General features: G+C 33.0%; 2 protein-coding genes across 2 annotated transcripts; both read right to left on the bottom strand.

Moving 5' to 3' along the window:
* Positions 1–9,034: 9,034 nt before the first annotated feature.
* Positions 9,035–10,281, bottom strand: LOC134230814 (cell division control protein 42 homolog). Its single transcript, XM_062712666.1, has 2 exons — positions 9,996–10,281; positions 9,035–9,846 (listed from the first exon to the last, which is right to left on the bottom strand). The coding sequence occupies exons 1-2, from the start codon at positions 10,197–10,199 to the stop codon at positions 9,472–9,474; spliced, it is 579 nt and encodes a 192-aa protein (XP_062568650.1). The 5' UTR covers positions 10,200–10,281; the 3' UTR covers positions 9,035–9,471.
* A 4,932-nt stretch (positions 10,282–15,213) lies between these two features.
* LOC134230813 (rho-related GTP-binding protein RhoQ-like) lies at positions 15,214–16,160 on the bottom strand. Its single transcript, XM_062712665.1, has 2 exons — positions 15,876–16,160; positions 15,214–15,746 (listed from the first exon to the last, which is right to left on the bottom strand). Exons 1-2 carry the CDS (start codon positions 16,068–16,070, stop codon positions 15,378–15,380), a joined length of 564 nt encoding a protein of 187 aa, XP_062568649.1. The 5' UTR covers positions 16,071–16,160; the 3' UTR covers positions 15,214–15,377.
* Positions 16,161–16,553: the final 393 nt, after the last annotated feature.

Raw genomic sequence — 16,553 nt, 5'->3', positions numbered from 1 at the left:
TTGTTTGAACATTGTTGTTAACATTTATATCATAAACACAACTCCTAAAGATAATATAGGAATGGACAATGTCCCAAAGCTGTATTTTTTCATAGTGTACACAAATTAAGTGAAAAATTAACATTACATGTATTGTGCAAGATCAACCCATTAATTATCGTAATATTGTATGAGTTTGACAACGCAGATCATGAGATGAAATCCTACCCGGGCGGCCCTGCAAGATGATCACACAAAACTAAGCAAGGCGGTTGTAAGAAAAGCACGGTTCAATCGACGTCATTTATCAAGTGCTCTACTTTCAATAGCTGAAGATGAAGGAAGTGTAAACAGTTTGACACCTCTAAGATTTTAATTTACGATCAGCTTTGAACAGTGCAGTATGTGTTTTAGCACCTGTTGTGTTCATAATGCGACCAAAGGTAGTTGACTCTCCATAAACAAACATAAGGAACAAAGAGATCAATTCTGTTAAGGTGGCTGCCCCACATTTTGACAAAATTTACCTTAATCCCCGCCATCATTAAGGGTCGGGTCGTCAAAATATCACCTTACCATCGTTTTATAAGAACGCCATTGTTTCTGTCCTCGCTGTAGGTACTAGGGGGACAGGGTGTTCCTCATCATGGCCCTCTCTTTATGTCACGAAGGTCTTGGAATCCAAGATCATTTATGTCAAAATATTTCACTTTCAGTGAATAACGACCATGACTTTGCGTAACTTGTTGTTTCAAAATGAAAAGAATGCTAGACATTTATTTCTTAAAAGCCATAAAAATACTATTAACACAAAAACACAATTTACTAGTTTATGAAAATTTGGATCATGATTAAGATAAAAGCAAAACCAAATTTTCTTTCAATATGATTTGTCTTTTGATGACACTGAAATCTATGTTACATGTACTTTCTTTAATTCGAAAAATCGTCAAAAACCAGTAAATCACCTAAACGGATTATATTCTACTACGCGTGTTTTCCAGAACGTGTTTTTTCCATTCCAGAATGATGCTTTTGTAGCACGGTATATATCTATTTGTCTTTAAAATCTCTCTCTCGACTTGTTATGTTCAAAGGCTCTTCAACCTTGAAAGAACAAATATCAAAGAAAGCCCATCTAGGCTTCCTGGTAACCAAACCTAATGAAGTAGTCAAGTCCATATTTTTCATAAATTTTGAGGAATGTCTTTTAATGTCTCTGAAGAGTTTTGACCTTGATTTTTCCAGTTTTTGCAAAATAAGCTAAATCAACGGCAAAATCCCCAGAATGATTGACCTTCAGATGTTAATACTAGACGTAGTAACATTCATATCAACAATTACAACATCTCATAACCATCTTAGAAGTGGTCTGATTTAATATCTAAGTTTTTCCTAATAGTGTTGTTTGTGTCTTTCCTGCTGTTTGGTTAACCATCTCAAGGTCCTAATGCTTTTCAAAGCAGTGATAATATTAAGAACCACTACCCCTGATAGTGTCCAATATTCTGGTGATATAAAGAACCAGTAACAATGATAGTGACCATTTTCTGGTCAGTCTAATGTCCTTGCAGGTTATCAGTATTTGTACAACGTTTTTACTTGTTTCTCAAGGTCTCAATATATTAAGGTCAAATTATTTTGTGAAGAATTGTCTTGTTCTCTCCATTGTACAAGCATTTTAATATTTGTACACTGAAGTGACAGTTTGCAACTTCGGAGGTTTGAAATGATCTTATTTTGCAAATTTACATTTTACTCTTCAAAGGAAGCAATAAAACTGTGATGTGAACTTGTGTACTTTTATCATGTGTTTACTCTTAGAGTTCCTCTGAAAGAAGTACATTATCAAAAGACCATTTTTTCAAAGCGTGCATCAAAATCAAACAAATATCTATTTATGATGATCAGTTAATTCCATTTGATATTCCAATAATTTTTTTTCTATTCTATAACCTTTTCCCACTTATATCTGTGAAGATGATACAATTACTGCTGATGCTGAATTTTGCGCCTCGTGCTGTTGCGTGCTTTTTTCATATTAATATTTTAGATACCAGAGAAATAGATTTGTGTATGATGGTACCGTGAAATAAAGCCGCAAGAGCAAGAGTACGATACGATATGATTGAGTCCTTATGACCAGTGCGAATAAATTACTTCAGCTCAACAACTTTCAGATCGTTTTATTGTTTCACGTTTTTAACCCCTAATATACTTATTTGGTTGTATAAGATCACGTCCTAGGGTTATAAATCCTAACGTTTCTCGGCTTAAAGAATCGTAAACTTCTGCAAAATAAAAGTGCGCTTAACAGTCAACACGAGAATCAATAGTCAGAACCATTAACGTGGCCATACACATATATGTGTATGATTTAGTTTAATTTTTTAACGTCTTTTATTGTATCATTATGAACATTGACAAACTCTACAGAATTGTCATTAAAATTTTGTTGTGCAAAATTTTTATTTTAATTCTGAAGGCCTTTAATTAAATGGAGATATTTCTCACTAAACTGGCTTCATTTCTGCTATCAAGAAATTGTTATCAATTTTTTTTTTCAAGTCTTACCGTTTTTCCTTGAAGACCTTGGACGAAGGTCCCATTATCATATTGTCATTTTCAGAAAAATACGGTTGTCTTTTTTTATATTTCACTAGTCCTCATCAGCAATAGATTGAACCTTTTAACGAGGGAAGAAACTCGCATTGTCATTACCATTACTTCCCTAATTGCATATAAAATACGTAGTAAGATATCATTAATGGTTCCTTTTAAGGATCAATATTTGTTCCTTTTTCCATGTTTTATTATTTTTTTACGATTTCATTAGTACTGACATGACAAGCCTGGACTGGATTCTGTGCCTTTTTGCACGTTTTCTCTAGATTCCAGAAAGGACAACAAGTAGAATTGCCCGTAACAATTTGTCTTTGAAATCTCATTAAGCTCTTCGGTGATTAAGTGTTTTTTAGCCTTGAACACTTAATTCTCAGAGAGAACACTTTGACACGTTCTCCCGTGTGATCAAAACGAATGAGGTGGACAGGTCATTGACTAAGCTGTTTCTCTGTACTCAGAGTTCATCTTGATACTGTGATAAGAGATGTATCTCTTAGCCATTAATGTCTATTATTCATTTCTATATTTGTCAGGTTAAAAATTATTTTTGTCCAATTTTGACCCGTACGTTAAGCTAAAATTGTTTGTATTTTACCTATACATTTCTTTTGGAAAATATGAAAGGTTTATGAACCTTAAGTCGCACGCTCATGTGGAACATTGCTTACAGCGTCTGCTCTAGAGTCGCGGAGTAAGAAGTTGATCCTTACGTCGCAGGTTCGAATCATTTTGGGAGGTGGAGACCAGTCCTTCGGATGAGATCTGTATACCGAAGTCTCAAGTCGCGGTGGTAAATGTAGCTGGCACGAAACGTGGGATTAAACAAACAAACAAATAAGCAATGATTTCTCGTGTTCTTCTTTGGGGTTAAAGAATTTACGCTTTTAAAAAAGCATTGTTCATTGAATCACCATTAATTTCTTTTTCATAAAAGGCACATTTTTAAAGTTTATTTTTTAATTTCCCTCTAAAATGTTATTTTCACTGTGATAATGCATAACTTTTATGAGTCTCCATTTCTGCCTGTATATGTTCGACTTGATATTTTGGCAAATAACAAAGGTTCAAAAATATGCAGATTCAGTGGAAGTTCAAGTATAAGCCATTCAATTAGATTTTTACAATGGGAAATATTGTAATTAAATTCGTTTAAGTTTATAATGAAAGTCAGATTATGGTAAATTTTAGAATGTGTAATACATGTGTTATCGTATATGTTTTTTTTTATAATGAAAGTCAGATTATGTTGCCTTGAAATAAAACTTATACAAATCTTTTTACCCCAATATGTTGGATAAAAGCTTTTCATTAAAATTTATTTTTGTACATGATCTTTAAAATGCCAAGACTCACCGTGAGTTATTATCTGACTTTTTTAATGAACATTATCTGGCCAAGGAGTAAATGTTGAACCTCCACTAAATGTTCATTATCAAACCATTTTGATATTGGGGTCTTTTACTTCATAGATATTATTAGAACAGTTTAAGACTTGTTTTCTTATGAAAAATTGCATTCCAAATATCCATTTTCGGAAGGAAAAGGTTACAAAATTCATTATTTGAAAGGCATCGTTTATTGCAATCACAACTCGAATAACACTGCAATAGCCATGCTCCTTCCCAGTGGATACCTTAGCGGTCAAGCAAAGAGCCCTTAAAAGTTATCAGTATTTGTCGTACACTTTCAATCACTTGTTTCAAGGTCTTCATTAAAGTGATCATTTGCTTCAAAGAATCAAGTTGTTCTCACCTGCGACGAACTCTCTGGTCTTATCTTCACGTTTTCAAGAGGTGCCCCTATTTATTGACCATTAGAACCTTTGACCACTCTATGGTTTTCCACTATAGAGGTATGAAATGATTGTTATTTATGGATACTTGTACTATTCCTCATGAAGGACTCGTTAGGGTATAGTGTGAGGATCTGTACTTTTAACGTGTGTTTAAACTCGCAATCACCCCGAAAAAGTTCATCTTCAAAAAAACATTTTCCTGACTTTAGATCTAGTTCCTGTTAATTTCTGTTAACTTATCACATGTGATTCCTATCATAAAGGCTTTCATGATAATTTTTTATTAATTTCTTTTATCTGCGAAAAAAATTTCTTCACATTGGTTGTTGGTTATGTTCTTTTTTCGTGCACTTTAACACATTTTTATGGTTTCTAGGATTCCTAAAATGTTTACTTCTTAGTGTATATATAAATGATAATTGACCTTGAAATACTAGTACGTGTATCAGAAATCTTGGCGGTGCACATGGTAAATCCAAAAAATTATACAAGTACTGCTCGCTCTCGCGCTGATGGATTTGTTCAATAGAAATTTTCACCTAAAATTCTTATTAGTCCGTTTAAACATGTTAGAAATTGGGTATGTGCTGAAGCTCCATTAATAAGACAATTTAAATCCTGTTTAATTATCACCAAAGTTTAATTTTTGTCTTAAAAATGAAGATGTTTTTTAAATTATGTAGCAAATTGCAGCGAGTCAAAAGTACTATCACGATAACTTGTAATGATAAATCCAGAAATGACTGGATTAGGTTATAAATCAGGAACTGGTCGAAAAGGTTGTTTATTTCTTCAATGTTGATCCTTTAACCTTCGGCGCCTTTCATTTGAACTGTCGTGGAATCAGTAGTGGCCACGTCTCTACACAGTGGACATTGCAATGGTCAATTTAATGTCCTTGTGAGATATCAGTATTTGTCAAACACTTTTATTTATTACTTCCAAGGCCTCGACAGAAGGATAATCATTTTTTACATAACTGAACAAATTGATGACGATGGTTTTATCATATTTTGTAGTTTGATGCCCATATAACCTTGAACCGTTGATTATATTCAGAATGTCATTTTTCAGGCTTGTTGAACATTATCATTTTCCCCATCATAAAATAAAAACGAGAAAGAAAATTTTTGCTTTATTGAACAAATTGAGTCTTTTTGACAGCCTTGTGTGATTTTTTATTCATTTTGTTATCTTAAGCCACACAAATAGACTTCAATGACAAAAACACACACGGCGATCAAATGATGAATGATATTAACGTTAATTTTTTGTAAACATATGCTAAAAATAAAATTTTTAAACATTTATAATGTATCTCCCTGGTAGAAGTCACAGAGGAGTCAAGAAGAAGGTGGATTATGTACACAAACTCAACAAGGTGTAAAAAACATAATTTATCAAATAATTATGTAAATTACTCAAAAAACACGAGAAACTTTGTGACCTTGTCATCGGAACCGAGAGAAGTTCAATGTTCTGGTCAAAGAAACAACAACAAACAAGGTGGCAGATCAGCGGGAGATATCGCTCCTCATTCTTTTTTTTTTCTTCAATACTTAATTTGAGTTCATAAAACACAAAGACAAAGCGAATTTATAGTGCCACACACGAGTTTTATGAAAATAAAATAGGCTTGCAAATACGCTGATTTAAAACTGATTTTAAAACTGATTTGAAATTTTCAAAACTTTAGTTCTTTTGAAAAAATAAAATATTGCAAAAATACACATTAAGTGGTTTTTGTTGTAATTTTTAAAAAGTTTGGATTTCATCTATATTTATGTGATGTATAAATAATACATATTGAAAAATGTGTCGTTAATGATTTTTTTAAAATATATATTTATTCAAATGTACAAGTACAGTATTTCATCATATTTCTATTAGATGTTTAGAAAATCAAAAAGAAAAACAAGTAAACTTTGTTCACAAAACCTCCCCCGCAATCCAAAGCACTATGGAATCGTCAAAATCACTGTCGATTATTCATCAAACGTCCTAATTCAATTAATAATTTCATACTTAAATTCTTGTCAATGTCAATTATTTTTGTTATTTACGAAATAGAGCAAAACAATATAAAAAATAAAGGAGATTAATGATTATCTATTGTTGTAAATCCTATAATATATTTTGTTTTCAATCATTTCATGTCGCCCCGACATAATCAATCACGGCCGCCTACATCAGCCTTACGCTTCACAGAGGTTTGGTGTTCTCCTTCTCCTGGGAATACAGAACAAAAAAAGCCTAGAAAAAGTCTGTAGCTGACAACCGTGAAACGCCCGCAATTAAATAGATTAAACACTGCATTTTACTTAGCTATTTTTATTATTGAACTCTGCATCCCATTGGCTACCCACACAAGGAAGAGAGTTCAATTGACAACGAAATTTACAAGATAATTTGTACTTTTCTGCTTTTCATTTACGCCAACTGCAGAAAATAACATCTTGTATGAATGGGAGAGCCAAAAATAACGCAGAAAGAATTTAAATGATAGTGTTTAGCAGTTATCAAGGCCTATGCCTGACTGTTTCATTAGAAATGTGTTTTGTTGCTCTGAGTTTCTTTTTCTGTTTTTTTGCAGGAGGACGTGTTATTACGAACTTAAAGTAAACTGGATAAATAGAAAAAATTCTTGGCAGGGGATGAAAGGTGGAACTGTTTGACGAATCCCGGAAATAAGTTACTCGTCTCTCAACCCCCGCCTCCAACGGAAAGCTAATTGTTGTGTGTTGTTTGCCATCTGTGTATCTGCCTGTCAGAGCTGTACCCTTTCCTAATCCCTGAAAAAAAATTCAGGTATTTTTTATGTTGAACTTCGTGTGAGCTGCATTAACATCATTCCAAAATATATATTTCTCTTCTGTTAGGAGATTTTGTATCTATATTTTCAGTTACACCTTAAACAAATAATACATACAGAGAGAAATGAGAGTGGTAAAATAACATAACACTATATATGATGTATCTTTTCCAGCAAAATCATCGACAATTAACATGATTAAGGTACGATTAGAATTATATTATCATATTTGGCACCTATTCGTATTCTAAAAGGAAGATTTTGAAAATACAGGATTTCCAAGCATAAGAGAAAACATGAAAACCATGCCTCTTTTACCAACTTTCAATATGAAGTTGAAAATAATTACAAGACATTTTATCATACTATTGAAAATAAGTAAACTCGTTTTAAAATGTTTTGACAAGCTTTAATCTTTGCCAAGACTTTTAAAAAGTGTGCAAATATTTTAAGTTAACTGAGAAATCAAAAAGAAAAAAAAATATATTTCACTTTGACGAAACCTCTCTATATACAACCCCATTCCAGTAACCTTGAACCAAACTGAGTGTATATAATATATGGCTTGCAACCAAGTGTAAAAAAAAATTATATTTCTCCCAAGAGTTATCAAATAATTAATTTGATACAGAACAGTTTGATCAAAGAACTATTTTCGCCCCACGTTTTGTTTAAATTTTGTTAAAATAAAACCAATATGCAAGTCTCCGTCGGTTTCAAGGCTTTGATCTGGGCATAAAATATGTGGTATTTCTATATCATTATATATATGGACGAAACACAGTATGGGTTCTATATAATTCATAACCAGCCGAAATAAAAATAGCTTCCGATTAGATTAAAGATAAAACAGAAATAAAATAACTTGTAATCCGTGTAATTAGCCTGTCTATTTCAAAGGATTGTAACTGTAAGGTATATATACACGTGTATAGCCAAGTTGTTTTAGCATCATAATCCCCAATAGACAAGTTTAAATCCTTGTGCTTTCAAAAAATCGCATGCCAAGTGGCACGTGTGAAAATTGATATATTGATTTTTTTTTCTACGTGAAAATTAAATCACACGACCTTATAGCGTAAGGTTAATGAGGTATTCTAAATTTAACATTAAAAATATTCAAAAATAAAGGAACTGCAAGTCAGACCATTTATTTCTTTATCGACAGTTTCCTTGCTTGGATAAAAGTCCAATTATTCGCATCCGGAAACTTCTATAGAAACTCATTAAAAATCGATACCGGTTACTTTTAATATGGTCCATGAACTATTTTTAATGGTTTACATTCATCTGAGAATAGAGCACCGTATGAATGTTAATTTGTTCCAAGAGATGTATTGTTGCTAACGACTTGGCTCAGAGAGCGTCCAAAACACTTTCATCTTGGGAAAAAAAATTTCTTGATCATTTTGCAAGAGAGGAATCGATATAGAGAGATCATTTAAAATATATATGTAGAATTTCCCCCCACTTTTTATCATAAAAATTCTTATTCTTTAAGCTTTGAGGAAGTATTTACCATTCTTTAAATGGATAATCGAAAATGTCATATTACTGCAAGGTATTTTCCTAACTAGACTGCCATCTTTGTATTGATTGTATAAGTCAAAGTATATATATAACCAAAAAGAAATAAATCCGATACCGTCAAAATCAATATTAAAAGATGCCTTCAAAATTTCCTTGGATAAGGCCCACTGTTTTTGTACTACTCATTGATCCGTAGCATGATAAATCCTTTCATTCAATTAACTTTTTATTACCTTCCCCACCCCCGATATTCTGAAATAAATTTAAAAGTACAAAAATAAAAGCGTATCAGATTCTATCAAATGTATTATTTATTCAAAATCATACAGAAGTATATATTATATGAATCAACTGATGTTTACGATGGATATTGATTTAAATGTCTTCACAACATTATCAAGTCTATGCATGGCTCCTCTTTCTCATTTACCAGGAACTAGTATACGGTAATGGAAAAACCAAGTCCACACCTTAAAATAAGTGCGAGTGTTCTAAGTCCAGCACGGCACATTTGGTCAAATAAGGACACATTGCTTGGGTCAGTTCCAAGCCAGTCCAAAGGTTGTTGCAAATTGTCCTTTGAATGACGGTCTTATCAGCGTTTTCCCTACTTGGGTAACACACACCCGAGTCCTTGACCAGCACTTTCTCAGTACAGCGAGAGTCTTATAAAACAGACGCATGGGGTATACGTCTTCGAAATAAAACCAAAGTTAAATTTCTATAAAGTTCAGCGTCCGAGCACTCGGCGGAAAATATTCCCCATCTTCTTTCTCTGTTTCAAAGCTGTGAGCACAACGTTCTCAAACACTCTCTGTACACTTTCCATGTCTGAAGACGAACACTCGACGTACCGATCGGCGCCGATTTCTTTGGCCATTTTATGGCCCTCATCATTACTGACGCTGACTCCCCCCAGGGTAGAGCGGGTATCAGTCTGGGTGGCCACTACGATAATAGGAACACGTTTTCCCAGAAAGTCTTTGACTTCAGGTGCCCAGAATTCCTTAATGCTCTCAAACGAGTCCCTGTCTGAGACTGAAAAGCAGAGGAGAAGGACCTCGCTGTCTTTGTAACTGAAGGACCTCAGCTCCGTGTATTCATGCTGAAACAAGGAATAAGAAATGTCAGAGATATAAATTACATAATAAAAATACATATATTTACTAACCCTTTAGAATTACTAAATCTATGCTATAATGTATATAAAGATCAAAACATCATCTAGAAATGAAAAAAGGAATTGATGCTTACCTCTCCTGCAGAATCAAAGACGCTGACCACATATTTGTCCCCTCCCACGGTGGAGTTCCCGGCGTAATTATTAAACACGGTGGACACGTACTCCTGGGGCATGCTTAGTCCAGAGAAAACCTCCGACAGGCAAGTTTTCCCCACCATTCCATCCCCGATCACCGTACAATTAATTGGTTTCTTCATATCGCTTAAATGAACCATTGTATATCCTAACACAGGCAATACAGCAAAGACACAGCGTCTGGTTCTGTTGCAATTAAGTAATGATATAAATAGACGATATCGCCCAGTTTTTAAACGTGCGTCGAGTCATGGGATTCACTGACAGCCAATCATGTGCGAGCTCACGAGGATCTAGTTAACTCTGATTACCTGTGTAAAGATTTTACCTTTGTAACGAGGTGTGTCTTTTGTTTGTATTTACTATCAATTTTTCTGATAGTCCTTATTTCTGGAACTTCCGTTTACGTCGCGACTAATGATGCAAGAAAAATTTAACTAAATGTTGCAAGTTCTTCTACAAAGGTTACCAACTAGGACCATGACTAATTTACAAAAACAATTTCTGTTATTTTTTCAAAGTATTTTAATCCTTTTAATTTACAATATAGTTTATAAATACTATTATACTAACTTTATACTTAACTTTTGCAGACTTTACTACTGAAATTAAAATCAAAATATCGATTATGATGTTACTGTTTCATTTTGTCGTGTTCATATAAAAATGTGCACCTTTAATATAGAAATGTAATCATTATCATGTACATGTATTCCTTGTATAATTGACAAGTACGTAGTATGTGTTTTTCTTTCACTATAAGTATTTGACTTTATCTAAAGCGTAAAAACAGAATTCTTGAATTTGTTTAAAAGTAAACTCTACTACGGTCAAAATCACCGTTGTTATTCCGTCAGAATTCTTGAAATTGTGTAAAAGTAAACTCTTCTACGGTCAAAACCACCGTTGTCAATATGTCAAGGTTTTTCGCCTACGATTTTGATATGTTTATACACCTGATAATAAGATGTAATTAGGGTTGTATTACTTTTTTTATTGAGAAAATCGACATATTGACTTATAAAATTTTTTATTTTATAAATATGTACACTCTTCCAAATTTAAAACTAATTGGCTTCAAGTTGCGGTCAATCACCCAAAGATCAAGACCTTTAGCTGCGGAGCCCCTCGGTCCTTTTACGCCGTCATGCAGTGGTAATGACCTGTACACGTATACCTGCAGATTTTGGTCATTTTTCCTGTCAGGCAGTTACCTGTGCATGTATCTTCTTAAAATTATACCTGAAACCCGGGAAATTAAGAAATCGGGTTAAGTTGTTTTTCGCCGAAATCACTTTGTATGCTTTATCAGCCAGGTAAACACAGATTGCGATCGATCTAATGCAGATGTATTTATTTAAATAAGTTGTATGCATTACGTGCAGCCAATGGTTTTTATCGTGTATTTATGTCCCACTTTACAGAAGGATTTTAACCTTGAAGTTTTTATTCTCTAAACATGAGAGAAACGTTATTTGATAAATTGATATTAAATTTATTAGAAATACATGTAAAATGAAATTCAGTTTATAATTCATAAAAAACTTATAAACACATTTGAAAATTCAAATAATTTCTATTTTTCTTTCTCCAATTAAATATTAAGTATTTATTTGAAAAATAGACCATGTGAAAACAATTAAAATCAAGACATCTACAACTGATGGATATAAATATGTAAAAGTACATTATGAACATCTAAGTAATTTGTTAAAGTTTAGGTGTATGACTAAATAATCATGTCGTGAAGACGGATGTATTTCTAGGGCTGGATCCAGTCTAGTTATAAACACACCAGTTTGTTTCCAAAACAGACAATAAAAATTCAATTTTTATGTGTCAGAGCAATAAAATGCAACACTGGACCTGATTTTTACACCATTACACACAAAGTCAATATCATTAGCTGGGCGTTCTTCATGTATTTATAAGCGATACTCGATATATTTTTAAGGAAGTAAAAATATAGCGTTAAATCATCTTTTAGAAAGCTTTTTAAACGTGAAATGAAAAAGTCTATTTCTGGAAAACTAATCTGTTAAAATGTATCTCTTTAAAAGAATTAAAACACTTTTATATTGGCAAAAAAGAAAAATGCCTACTTTACAGAAATGCTTTATCTATATAGGAAAAAAAGGCCACCCCTTTTCTGTGAAAAGTCACAAGGCTTTCAGTTAATGTGTTATCTAGACAGGTACATCTAACATAAATATAGATATTCTCTCACTTCCTTATGTTGCATATAAAATTTGTAATATCGGATCAGATAACCCAATAACACCACGTTTCTTCGTTATCAGCGAGAGCATTTTCAGAAATTGCCCGACGAATCCATGAATGAAAATTGCTGCACTTTGTATTTTATCTCTGAGTTTCTACTGTCGTTCAGTGCAGATTCCAAGAAGGAGACTCGCAGACAAGCTTCATCTTTCCTCTGCACCTTCTTACACAACTTCTATCAATTCAAAGAATCTTTCAATGCATCTAAAGAGAGTGATAAATAATGCAATTAACAAATATCTCTTTTTAAACTGTACTTTTGATGTTTCTTTTCAAGTGCAGAAGAAATAAAACAGAGAAACGTAAGAGGGGGAATGGAATTAAATTCAGAAAATGGTTACCGTAGGCTGAATGCTCTCTTCGCTATTGAGGGATATTTTAAGCGTCATTTAGTACAATAGATAATTTTGTGTCAACATTGAAAATAAAATCTTATAATAATGATTACTTAATGAAAATTAAAACTGTAATTTTTTTCGTTGAGCGATATTTTATAAAACGCCCGATTTTAAGGGATTAAATATCAGTTAAAGCCGCGCAACATTTTAAATTTAAGATATGACTAAATTAAAAAAAAAAAGAAATGATAAATGGAACTTTTTGTCTTGGTCAATTAAGGTGGTATATCCATCTAAATAGTTCTTAATATCACGACTATAATAACTTGACATCATTTGGCGGAGCATTTCCTTGGTGAACATTATTTTAAATTTTTTTTAAACATGACTTTGATGGAAAGGTGCAATTTAGAAAGATTACGAATACTTTGTTAGCAGGAAACTTTTTTCTAAAACATTCATTCATGTATATACTTGTACTGCTATAAATGAATTACAGTACATTTATTATGACTATTGTAGTATGTAATGTAAATCGCTCAATTAAGACAGGGGATTTTTCTGAAAGATGTTAAAAACTTAATATTGTAATTACTTAGTATTTGGTTAATGTTCATTGAACACATTTCCTTTTTGTAAATGAAAAAGCAAAGGGGATCTTTGTTCATGTAAATCAAAATTAAGAATAATTGAAATGATGCCAACTACATATGGCAGTGGGTGTCAGTCATTTGCAGAGTTCCCAATGGAAAAAATGGTTTTTTGAAAATTTCGGAGTGTTGCTTCAGAACGAAATACATCGATTTTTTAAGTTATAAATCTACGATAAATATACATGTATAAAGGGATACTTAGATATATTCCGGAATGGAAAAATCATTCAGGAAGTTCCAAAACAAAAGTTGGTTACATTTATATAATCAATCATTTACAAAATCATTAATATATTAAGTTACCTTGTTGATAATGGAATTTAATATCACTGAACTATGGAACTTTTAAAGTGTTGGTCTTACTAAATTAACGAAAGAGACTCTCAGTAGGGGGGTTTGTTTAGAATCAAGGTCAGCTGTTCCGTTACATGAATTGTGTTTTGATTGTAATTTAAGATGACCCCCTTCACTGTTTGGTAAACTTTCCATTCCTTTTAACAAAGGGGAAATATTCTGGAAACTGTGTGAGGTTAAACTTTTCATAATTATGACTTAAAATATCAGCCTCATATATCTGGTTATCTTTACCGCCTTTTAGATGCTCTCAATAAATCATATGAGAATTCAAAAGGCCTTATTTAGTTTCTGATTAAGAAAACAATAACCAAACAAAAAACAAAAAAAAACATATGCATATTTTACTTGTAATGTTATCCACAGTAAATTCTTTTCTTTTCTTCCGTGAAACTTTGCCTAAACAAAATAAGGTTACAAAAACATGAAATATGGGAATTTTTCCCCGAACCGTGAATTAACATTAATTTATCAAATTGAGTGATTCAAGTTTTATTACAAAATTGTACATTTCGATTTTGCTACAGGAGGAAAATAGAAGAAGGAATTTTCATTTATGGTTTTACTTAAAAAAAAATTAAATTTAAAAAAGGTAGCAACGTTTCTTTCTACAGGTGCTTGACACTTTGAAGTGCAAGTTGTGGGTCCTTCGGACGAGACCCGAAAACCAAGGCCCCGTGCGTATCATGACAGGCGTTGGCACGATAGAGATCCCTCTCTGCTAAATGGACCCTCAACGCCGAGTAAAATTCTAAATTTGAAGCACTTCAGTGGTATATGCTGACGTTCGTATATGAGTGAAAAATTCTCGAATGGGACGTAAAAAAACATACTATCAATCAAACCCTTTCGAGAATTTTTCACTCATATTGAGCTGGCAACACTTACCGGGGAGGGCTGATTTTAGATCTATATTCGGCCTCTATGGGCATTTGAGCAATGAGGTACTTTTATTATGCCAGCACCTGCTGTGACACGGGACCTCAGTTGGTCTCATCCGAAGGACCTGTCTCCACGTCCCGCAGTAGAATCTGAATCCGCGACGTAAGGATCAATTTTTCATGGATTCTTAACTCCAACCAAATTTTTAAAATCTGGAATACCTTTAACATATGAACTTTCTGTCATGAAAATGACAGAATAAAAATTACACTGTATAACTAGCCGTGTTTTCAGAATGTTTATTACTTATTAGACCATTTACCATCTGGAGGAAGAGCCATCATGTTTTGTAATTTAAATTTCAAATAAATACGGCTTTATTTCCGTTGACCTTAGAAATAAGATGGAGATTAGGACACATAAGGTATATCACTTATTAGATAACTTCATTTCACTTAAATTTCCGAAAAAAATCTTTCATTTATTTGTTGAAAAAAGATGTCCATTCAGTAACCTAAGAAAACATAAAAAGCAAACAGCAATATCAAAATCAATGTTTATATTTGCTAATTTTGAAACATGATGCAAATATGTACATGTAAAAAAAATGATATCTTTAATAAGATTTTTCAGTTTTAAGTTCATCATTCACATGTCTGAAATCACGTCTTTCATGCATGCGTAACATACACCAACGTACACTTCAGTGATAGTGTAGTTACCCAGCATCACGATATTCCATTCAATGCAATCGGGTGCAGTATCCGAAATTATTTTCCAGTTTCTTGGGTGAAACCTAAAATGTCCATTTTCAGCGTCCAATGATCCTTTTTATGATATTAAATCGCCATTTCTTCTGTGCCAGAGCAGAAGCTACTACACTTTCAAACACCTGCTGGGTTCGAACTTTGTCTTTTGAGGAACACTCGATAAAAGAGTTTCCACCAATCGATTTGCATAATTCAAAACCTTCATCAAATGTCACGTGATCAGGGTCATCACCTTCTCTATGATCCACGTGGGTTGCCACCAGGATGATGTTTTGTCTTTTATTCAGGTTTTTGATGGATGGTATCCAAAAGTCTTTTGCATTCCTGAAGGATTCTCGATCCACAACACTGTAACAGACTACAAAGACATCACGACTTTTATTTGTTGTCTTTATAAAGTCCATTTGGTGCTGCAATGTAACAAAAACAAAGTTCAGTATACAATTTCTTTCAATTTTTGAATTTAATCAGATTGCAACAGTAGTAAAAAAATTTCAAGCACTGATTCAATGTAAAAAAAAAAATTAAAAAATATTTACCTCTCCACCAAAATCTGTAATGTTGACCAAATAATGGTCCCCATAAGCTGGAACGGATGCAACGTAGTTCTCTACAACTGTCGCCAAATACCCTTCAGATGGCACTTTGTTCAAGAAGGACTGAATGAGATTCGATTTTCCAACCATCCCATCCCCGACTACAGAGCAGCTGACAGACATCTTAGACACAACCATGTTGTTTCTGACTTGTTCGCAGCTAGAGCAAAGTTTGTTGCAATTATTTCATTTGAAATGAAAGCATGTGTTATATAAGTCTTCCATATCTCCTGGAGAGTAATGTCGTAGTTCTTTCCATTGTTTTAAGTTCTCTTAGGGTGTATCGAATTCCTCTCTCCCATGTTGACACGGTTTTGAAATTTGTACCCCCTACATGCAATCTGTATGCATAGCAAGAGCACGTGAACCAATTTCTTTTAAAAAGTAGGTCTTTATCAACGAGCAGTATTTAAAATAATTTATTATGTAACCCTTAGTACATGTAGTTCATTATTAATGTGCGGTATTCAGTAGCATTTTAATGCAGACTTTTCTAATATGATTTTCTGTTGTGGAAGAAGCACAAATTATTGTACTACATAACCTGACCTTAGGAATACATAGGAATGTGCTTATCAATTTTGTATACAGACGTTTCAGCATGATTATAATTAAATGGTC

Source organism: Saccostrea cucullata, unplaced genomic scaffold (genome assembly GCF_032062105.1).
Source record: "Saccostrea cucullata isolate Sc308-1 unplaced genomic scaffold, CSIRO_AGI_Scuc_v1 ctg73, whole genome shotgun sequence".
NCBI lineage: Eukaryota > Metazoa > Mollusca > Bivalvia > Ostreida > Ostreidae > Saccostrea > Saccostrea cuccullata.
Note: the sequence above shows the minus strand (reverse complement) of the source record. Positions and strands in the feature narration are given on the sequence as shown.